Here is a 9,172-nt window from a genome sequence, read left to right as displayed (position 1 = left end):
GGGCGGGGGTCGGCAGGGCCCGGGGTCCCGCCCGGTGCGAGCTTGAGGTAGGCGCCGTGCCCGCCCCGCTGCTTTTCGGAAAATCCAAAGGGCAGACTGCGCTGACGACGCGGGCCTCGGTTTGCACCTCTGTAAAACGGGTGCATCGCGCCGGATGCCGGTTTCTGTACCATGCTAGACGCACTGACTTCGGACCCGTGCTGAGCGGTGTCCAGGGGCGAACACCGAGACCCGCGTCTTTACATCTCCGGGGACTTACACAGCGACACATACTAGAGTTTGCTATACGTTTCCATTCTTGCAAGCCGGGTTTGTTTTTTCCATAATAAAACATTTTTTAATGGGCATAGGAGAAAGTGATTAATTGTGTCTGGAAGGTGGTGAAAGAGTGTTATTGAGGAGGTGCCAGAACAGGGTTTTAAAGAATCCGTAGGAATTTGCCAGGTAGCCAAGGTGACGGGAAGACAGCCAGTTCCTGGCGCAGCGGAGCTGGGGTGCTCTGAATGGGGGAGCCGGTCCGCCTGCCCGCCTGTGCTCAGGGGAGATGGGAGCGCGGGGTACTGCGCAGGGAGCGTGAGCAAATTCCCCGCTGCCTTCCGGTGTCCCTATAGCCCACAGGGACCTTATACTCCACACCGCAAGAAATCCCCTTCTGCCGAATCGGAGCAGCCCAGTCAGTCACTTCTGGCCGAGTATGGGAAACTTGTTTGCAGTACAAAGAGGTGGGGGCCCAGCGGTGTCCGTGCCACCTGCCTCCCTTTTAACACAATCTGCCCAGCCACGGGCTAGCCAGGCCCAGGGCCCCAAGCCCCGGGCTGAGCGACATGGAAGCCCGAGTTTGTCTGGGGGCTGGAGGCTCCTTAGGCAGAGGATGGAGGAGGTGTAGGAGGGAGCAGCCACAGGCCCCACAGTATGGATGATTGCTGGCGGGCTGAACCAGATTCACACCTACACTCACAGTTACCCTTGGATCAGCAAAAGTGCCTCTGCTCTGTCCTGACCAATAAGCATTACGACACTGCATTCCAAGAATCCAAAGGAACATTGCTTCCGGCCACTCAGGAGGCTGAGGCAGCAGGATCTCGAGCTGAAAGCCAATCTGGGCAACTTAATTAGACCCTATCTCAAAATAAAAACGCTTCAAGGGCCGGGAGTGCAGCTCAGTGGCAGAGCACTTCCCCATCATGGGTTCCATTGCTGACACTAAACACACACAAAAAAACAAAGCAACAACCTTGGAGGAAACAAAACTGGAGAAACTAGTGCCAGGGTGTTTAAGTCTGGCAGGTGAGGCTTCTTTGTGGAGGAGTGGATTTCAGACTGACACGGAGGAAGCTCCCACGCGATAAAGGAATGAAGTCCTCACAGCAAGTGAGACGAACACAGGAGAGAATGAGAGCAGCTTTTCACCTTTGACAGAAGGAAATGGCTGAGAGGATGAAAAAATGGGTCAGGTGCGTGCTCCATTCTCTCCCAAAAAGGGAAGGGTGACTCACAGGGAAGGCCATGGATAAGAAACACCCGGCACCCCCGGGGCCCCACTGATTCCTCCGCCCCAGGAGGCCCCTGTGCTCTGGAGCTGGTTTGCTAGGCTACGTGAGGCTCCCACACTTTGGGGGACAGGCATTCGTGGGGAGTGTGTGGGCCGCGGTGGCCAAGGGGGCTGCGACAGGGCAGACAGTACACCCCAAGATCTCCTGCGCTTTTCCAAAGCTTGACCTTGAAACTCTTCCTACCGTGAGGGCCTGCGCCCCCTCCTTTTGAGGCTGGTGAGGGTTGTAGTCTGGCTTTGACCTACAAAGACCACAAAAGCTACTTTCTCGTCTACTGGGAGCACACATGACCACCGCCTTGCCCTCTGAGACCCTTGCCCTGGAACCTTGAGCCTCTGAGCAAAAGTTGCTCCCGAGACCCCAGATCCCGAGGAAGCTAGGGTTCCCCGGGATAGGTATTCGCCGGTGACCATTGCATCCCGGGTGACGCGTGGTCTCTGCAGTGTCCTGCTGCACACATCGCCTCCTGATCTCCGGGGTCTGGAGCTCAGTGGGACCCTGGCTCAGCAGGAGTTTGGGTGGCAGCCAAGGCTGGTATCACCTGAGGGTTTCCACCGGAACAGAGCTGCTTCCCAGATCAGTGGTTCTTGGCAGAATTCAATTCCTTGAAGGCTCTTAGCCTCACGGATCTTGTGCAGGTTTTTTGGGGGGTGGGGGCTGTTTTGTGGAGGGCTTTTGTTTGTTTTGTTTTTCTTTGGTGGGAGAAAGTACTAGGGACCAATCCCAGGGACTCCACACTGGGCTGTATCCTTAGCTCTTCTTTATTTTTATTTTGAGACAGGATCTCATTAAGTCGCCAAGTCGCCCAAGCCAGGCTTGAACTTTCTATCCTCCTGCCTCAGCTTCCCAGAGTTCTGGGATTACAGGTGTGCACCACTCGCCCGGCCACACAGAGGTCTCAAGGGCTACACAGGGCCATGAAAACTCGGAGGCAGGGACCCGGGCCATCTTAGAGCTGCTTGCCTGCTGGTCTCTGAGTCCTCCCAGCCCAGGGGCTGGAAGTGAGCCTTCCCCTGTCCCCGCTCAGTTCCTAACCAGGGCCATGGCCTCCACCCTCCTCTCTGCCCTCCCTGCAGTGAACTTTCTAGTCCATCTCCTTCCCAGGTCCAAAGAGCCAGACTTGGCCTGGACAGTCCGACTGGGGCTGAGCCCGTCTCCATCCGAGGGACCAGGTCCTCGTGTTGGGCTGGGCTGGACGCTCTCGGGCCGCTGACTCTGTGGCTGTCCAGGGGCTGACTGAGGCCCTGTCGCATGTGTGAGCTGTGCCCTGAAGAGGTGGCAACACAGACCTCAGGGAAGCCACACTGCAAGGGTCAATGCAGTGCTTCAGGAAGCCTGAAAGTCTCAGCAATTACGTTTTAAGAATTTGCTGATTCCACGTGTATTTCTTGAATGTTTCCATATGTGACCCATTGGTCTGGGGATAACCCCACTGATCACACAGTCATAAAATACAGGTCAAGTAACAGTGGTGATATAAATTTGGGGTGTGTGCACCAAAATGGTCTCTCCTGGGCTGGGGGCAGGTGGACTGGGCCAAGTTCAGGAGAATGACTGGGGATTCACCAGGAAAAATGGAGAGGTCCAAGATTGCTGGTAGATAACAGCCTGTGTAAAGGCCCTGTGGTAGGAGGAACAAGGAATGGGAACAAGGTTTCTTCCTACAAAACTGAAGGAAGACTCGAGGCCAGATCCCTGAAAAGAAGAGGAGATGGAATAACCTGGCAGATACCCTAAAAGGTGAGGATGTTTACCTAGGAGAAATAGTGAGTCAGGAAAAGGTATGAGAGGAGAGAGGTGGGGCTAAAAGGCAAGACTGGCATTCTGCAAATGTTGCTGTAGGCGAAGTGCGAAAATGACCGGAGGGACCACGGTGCAGTCAGGAGCTGAAGCAGCAAGGGCTTCTGGCCTGGGCAGATGCCGCCCTCCACCAGAAGGGGGCGATGGAGAGATAGGAATTATTCAGGAGAAAGTGCGGAGATTAAAGCTTCAGGGCCTGGGAATGGGCTGCCCCTTCGGACTTGTAGGGAACAAGGTATCAGGGAGTCTCAGGATTCAGGCTGCGGCAGCAGGGCGACAGGCAGCACCAGAAAGTAGCAGGGACCCCGCCAGTTTGGGGTGCGCATGCTCAGTGCGCCCCCCAGGAGCGGCAGTGGGGAAAGTGGGAGCTTGGAGGCCGCATGGCTGGGCTGGGCTGGGCTGGAAAGGTCCAAGCGTGAGTCATGGGATCGGGATCGGGCCTGCCCTGGGCACTGCCTTCAGGAAGTACCAGAGGCTTGGTCAAAGGTAAGGTCCAGGGTGTCTGAGCCTCGCTCGCTCCAGGACACTTGACACAAGCAGACACACGGCCACAACCGCTCTGGGTCTGGAGGCCTCTCCTCGGAACTGGGTAGAGATGGTGGTCACACAACATCGCCATGACGCTAACCACCACTGAATCATTCACTTTCAAATGGTAAATGTCAGCTGGGTAAGGTGGCACGTGCCTGTAATCCCAGCTCGCTGGGAGGCTGAGGCAGGAAGATTGCAAATTGAGCCCAGCCTTGATAACAACTCAACGAGACCTTGTCTCACAATAAGGAAAAAGGGCTGGGGATGTAGGGGCGTGTGAAGACCCGGGATTCAATCCCCAGCCCTGCAAAATAAATAGTGAATTTTACGTCACATGGATTTCTCGTAAATCACTTATTATAGTTTAGACGGCTGTATGCATAGAAGATTTTACTCATATGCAAAGCAAAAACAAACACCTAATGAAATTAAAACATAGAAATGCAAGAAAATAATATACCACATGCTGACCTGTCAGTTGTGGGCTGATGGGCGACTTACTTTTTGTGTTTTTCTGTTTTCTACAGCAAATATATCTTATTTCATAATCTAGAGACAGTCAGACACACGGGCTGTGTATACCAACGTGGCCAGAAACATGTCAATAGATAATGTTTATTCGTGGATACTTTTGAGGGGATGTCAGTTATTGATATATTTTTGAAGGTCTCTTGGTTTGATCTTAAAGTAATGATATCTTTTGCAATTTCTCTCACTGCTGGGACTACGGGTATGGCCCAGAACACTTGCTAGGCGAGCATGAAGCCCTGGGTTCCGCCCCCGGCACCAGGAGGCAGGGGACACGAGGACAAGGGACCCTCACTGTTAGCAAGACCTAAAACAAGTTCCAGGAGCCGCGGATGGGGCCAATGACATAGAGACCCGATGAGCAGCTCACCCGGGGTTCTGGGCCCGTCCTCCTGGGACCCACAAAGCCCATGGGAGCCAGCCCTCCCTCCTGAGGGGCACAGCACTCTGATTGTTCCGAGCCGGGCCTCGGAGGTGACTGAGCCCCCCAGGGGGAGACTGTGGGTTCACACCAAGCATGTCCACAGAGACGCCTCCCCTCTCCCCAGCAGCCTGGCGGGAAGGGGGACGGCTCTCTGGAGAACGAACTTGGGCATGGAAAACCCTAATGACACCTCCAGTCTCACCTTCTTTAGGGAATCATTCACTGGTGTCTCCTGCAGCCCTGGGTTCGGTTTTGTTTTTTGGTACTGGGGCTCGAACTTGGGAACTTGTGCTTGAGAAGCAGTCAGCGGAACCACGGAGCTAAATCCCTGGCCCGGCTCTGGTTTTGATGTCGCGCTTACCCATTTCAAAGGTGGATTCAAAGGTTCATAGATTTCACTACCATACACATACCAGTCACTTCATGACTCTCAGGTCACAGAAAGTTACGATACTTAAACATTAAGCAAACCCTAAAGGCCGAGGGGCAGCCCAGTGATAGAGTGCTGGGAGGCCCTGGGTTCCATCTCCAGGACTGCAAAAAGGAAGAAAAAAAAATCTTCCTCAGCTTCTCTCCATTGCAGGACTTCTCAGAGCCTTGAATATAGCCTTGTGTGCTACGAGACCAGCTGAGTCATGGTGTATGGCACATCCCAAACTTATCTGACTCCAGACCCTTTTCATCACAACACCATGAGGGACACCTCATGGGACACCTTTTGGGAAGCCAGGCACACACATGGTCTCTGAGTCGCACAGGCAAGGGGCATCAATCAGCCATGGCAGTGTGCAAGGCCAGCCAGGCCTGCAAACAAAGCTCCCCCTACCCTTACCCTGGTCTCTGCCCTGTCACTTCCTGTTTACCTTGCCTCTGCTGTGGCTTCTGGGCATTCCCTCCTGGAGGAAGAACCAGGGTGAACTTCCGGGGGAGTAAACTGCTACCCCAGGACACAAGGAAGGAGAAGGGCGGACCTCCTCACGGGCGGTGCATTAAAGCTTTAGCAGAGGGGAATCTAGGGGTCCCAGAGAAACAGCAGCAGAAAAGTCCAAAGTGACCCCCCACTCTGCATGGGAGTCCTGTGCTCTCTCTGTGGGTACTCGTGAAGCCCCTGACCCCCAGAACTGGGTAGTCACTGTCCCTATGCGTCCCCCGGGCTCTGTCACACCCACCTTTGCATATGCTTGTGTTGTCCCACCCTGCTGCACCCTGTAGGTGCCAACACCATCCTCCCACCATGGCCGTGTTAGTGCCAGGGGTTCCAATCTCCCAGGGAACTTTAAAATGTGCCTTCCCCGGGGTCAGGGAGTAGCTCAGTGGCAGAGCACTTTCCCAGCGTGCTTTGATCCCCAGCACTGTAAAAGAAAACAAAATGACAAAAACCCACGCAGACCGATGATGTACCTGTGCAATAGGCTTTTTAAATTTTTATTTTTTTCCCCTTCAACACTAGGGACTGAACTCAGGGCTTTTGCCCTGGGCTACATCCCAGTGGTTTGTTATTTTTTTGAGGTAGCATCTCACTAAATTGCCCAGGCTGGGCTTGAACCTCAATCCTCCTGCCTCAGCCTCCCAAAGCGCTGGGATTGCAGGCCTGGGAGTCACCACACCCAGCTTGGGGTGCTGAGAAGAATTCTTGGGTCTGTCTGAGAGACCCATGTTGGAATCAAAGATCAGCAAATCAGCCCCGTGCCCCTTCCTCACTGTCCTGAGCCTGTTTCCCCTCTGCTGTGTGGACGGCCAAGCCTACCTGGTGGCTGCATGTGTTGAAGGCAATGCTGTTGTCTGCTCACAGCACCCCAAGGAGATGATTCAGGCAGGGAGCCCAACTGGCTCAGCCGCCCTGGTTCTGAGACGTTCGATAAAGATTTGAGGATGGGTTGAAAAGCGGCCTGTGGGAACCAGCCTGCTGGAAACCTAGCCAGTGACCCTGCTGAGGAGGAAAGCCAGGTGCCTCTGCTTATCACAACAACAATCAGGTTGCAGTTCCCGAGTCAGCGAATCTTAATTTGCTTTCATTACAAACATAAATAAATACAGGGCCTGCCAAGCAGGACCCAGGGAGGGCTGGGAAGCGGCTTGAGGCCTCAGGGGCTGCAGCTGCAGGTGGATGAGGGTCACCGGAGCCTGAGGCAGGGAGCCGTGGTCAGGGTCTGCCGGCCGCCCTGTGTCCATCAGTGCCAGCTCTGGCTCTCCAGGTACTCTCTGCCCGCTCTGGAGCCTGGCAAGTGTCCCTCAGCGAGGGTTGTGCAGGATGTGCAGGTAACTTTGAACTTTGAACAAGTAGCACTTGTACTAACACACACACACACACACACACAAGTGCACATACACTGCGATCAAAATATACAGTGAATATAAGTCCTCTTTTGTATTTCACTTGCATTGTCATGGCTGCCTTCATGTTGTGAATCTTTCAAAAAACCAACTCTTTTATTCATTGATTTTTTTTTGTATTGTTCTCAGTCTCCATTGCATTAATTTCTGCTCTGATCGTTATAATTTCCTCCCTTGTATGAGCTTTTGGTTTGTCTTGCTTCTTTTTCTATAGTGTCCCTCAGCGAGGGTTGTGCAGGATGTGCAGGTAACTTTGAACTTTGAACAAGTAGCACTTGTACTAACACACACACACACACACACACAAGTGCACATACACTGCGATCAAAATATACAGTGAATATAAGTCCTCTTTTGTATTTCACTTGCATTGTCATGGCTGCCTTCATGTTGTGAATCTTTCAAAAAACCAACTCTTTTATTCATTGATTTTTTTTTGTATTGTTCTCAGTCTCCATTGCATTAATTTCTGCTCTGATCGTTATAATTTCCTCCCTTGTATGAGCTTTTGGTTTGTCTTGCTCTTCTTTTTCTAGGAGCTTAAGGTTAAACATGAGGTTGTTTTCTTTAGCTCGCTCTGTTTTCCTAGTGTGGGCATTCACTGCTATGAATTTCCCTCATAGAACTGCGTTCACTGTGTCCCATAGATTCCTGTATGTTGTATTGGCATCATCATTTAATCATAGAAACTGTCTTAATTTCTTCTTTAATCTCCTCGGTGACTCAGTGGTTGTTCAGCAGGATGTTTTTTAATTTCCATGTGTTTGTGAAGTTTTGCAGTTTTGTAGGCTACTGATCTCCAGTTTAATTGCACTATGGTCAGATAAGATACAGGGGATAACTTCAATTCCTCTGCATTTACTTAAGCATGTTCTATGAGCTAGCCTGTGGTCTCTTTCGGAGAATGACCCATGTCATGTTGTGAATCGATTCCAAACATTACCTTTCGTGGTGACTGAGTTTGGGGGAAGAGCCAGAAGTCCTACAGGGCCAGACCCAAGGAATACAGTGGGTGTGGACAGCCGTCATCGTCCTGACAAGCCTGCATTTCCATGAATGGCACTTGGCAGGGCATTCCCTGTATTTGTTTTTAAATTATACCACATAAAGGCAATCACAAAAGAGGACTTCCAAAACTGCTTCAGAACACAGCAAGCACTATGGGATAGTGTGTTTAAAGCAAGGAGGGGGTGGTATTTTGAAGGGGATGAACAGCAGCGCGTCTGTTCCTATGATACATTTTTAAACATTTAAACACTCACTGTATTTTTCAATCATACCTCATACAGTTTATCAGAAATTCAAATTTGGCCAGGAGTGGCGGTCCGTGCCCGTTATTCCCAGCACTCTGAGAAAGCTGAGGAAGAAGGACTTCAAACTGGAGCTCAGCCTGGGCAACTCAGCAATTCAGGGAGAGCCTGTCTCAGAATAAAAAAGTTTAAAAAGAGCCGGGGATGTAGCTCAGTGCAAAGGACCTGGGTTCAGTCCCAGTACCACGAGAAAGGAAGGGAGGAAAAGAAGGGGAGGTGGGAGGGGAGGGGAAGGAGAGAGAGCAAGAGAAGCAGGCAAGCATGACAAAAATTTCAAATTTGACCAGGCACCTGTATTTTCACTTGCCAAGCCCGGAAACCCTAGTGTCACCCCACAGATAGACACTCTCACACCCCCACATCTCTTAGCTGGAAAGGAGCGTACACAGCTCACCCTTCTCCAGGGTTCCCAGACACCAGGCTGAGGACCAGGACCAGCTTGGGACAGGTTCTCACCTGTCCAAGTCAAGATAATATAAGCAAGGATGATCCAAAAAGTTTTGGGTTTTTTCCTTTCTTTTTTTTTGTTTTTGTTTTGTTTGTCTTGATTTGTTTTGTTCTTATAAAGCTGAAGATACTCGAGGGACTGGTCTTTATTTTGAGATTTTTTTTTTTTCTTTCTGAATATGTGTTTGCGTGTCTGTATATGAAGATATCCTTTAAAAAGAAAATGATAGCTATAGTACAGACTA

The 9,172-nt window shown here is 51.5% G+C and overlaps 1 protein-coding gene across 1 annotated transcript in view; it reads right to left on the bottom strand.

The window, feature by feature from the left end:
* The window catches only part of Septin9 (septin 9), a 165,952-nt gene extending 159,341 nt beyond the window's left edge, over nucleotides 1-6,611 (bottom strand). The window contains exon 1 of the mRNA XM_010618478.3: nucleotides 6,584-6,611. Within this exon, the coding sequence (XP_010616780.1) occupies nucleotides 6,584-6,596 (13 nt within the window). The 5' untranslated portion in view covers nucleotides 6,597-6,611. The remainder of the gene's footprint in view (nucleotides 1-6,583) is intronic.
* Between the last annotated feature and the right edge of the window lie 2,561 nt (nucleotides 6,612-9,172).

The sequence above is a fragment of the Fukomys damarensis genome, unplaced genomic scaffold (assembly GCF_012274545.1).
Source record: "Fukomys damarensis isolate Sample0158 unplaced genomic scaffold, DMR_v1.0_HiC HiC_scaffold_23, whole genome shotgun sequence".
NCBI lineage: Eukaryota > Metazoa > Chordata > Mammalia > Rodentia > Bathyergidae > Fukomys > Fukomys damarensis.
Note: the sequence above shows the minus strand (reverse complement) of the source record. Positions and strands in the feature narration are given on the sequence as shown.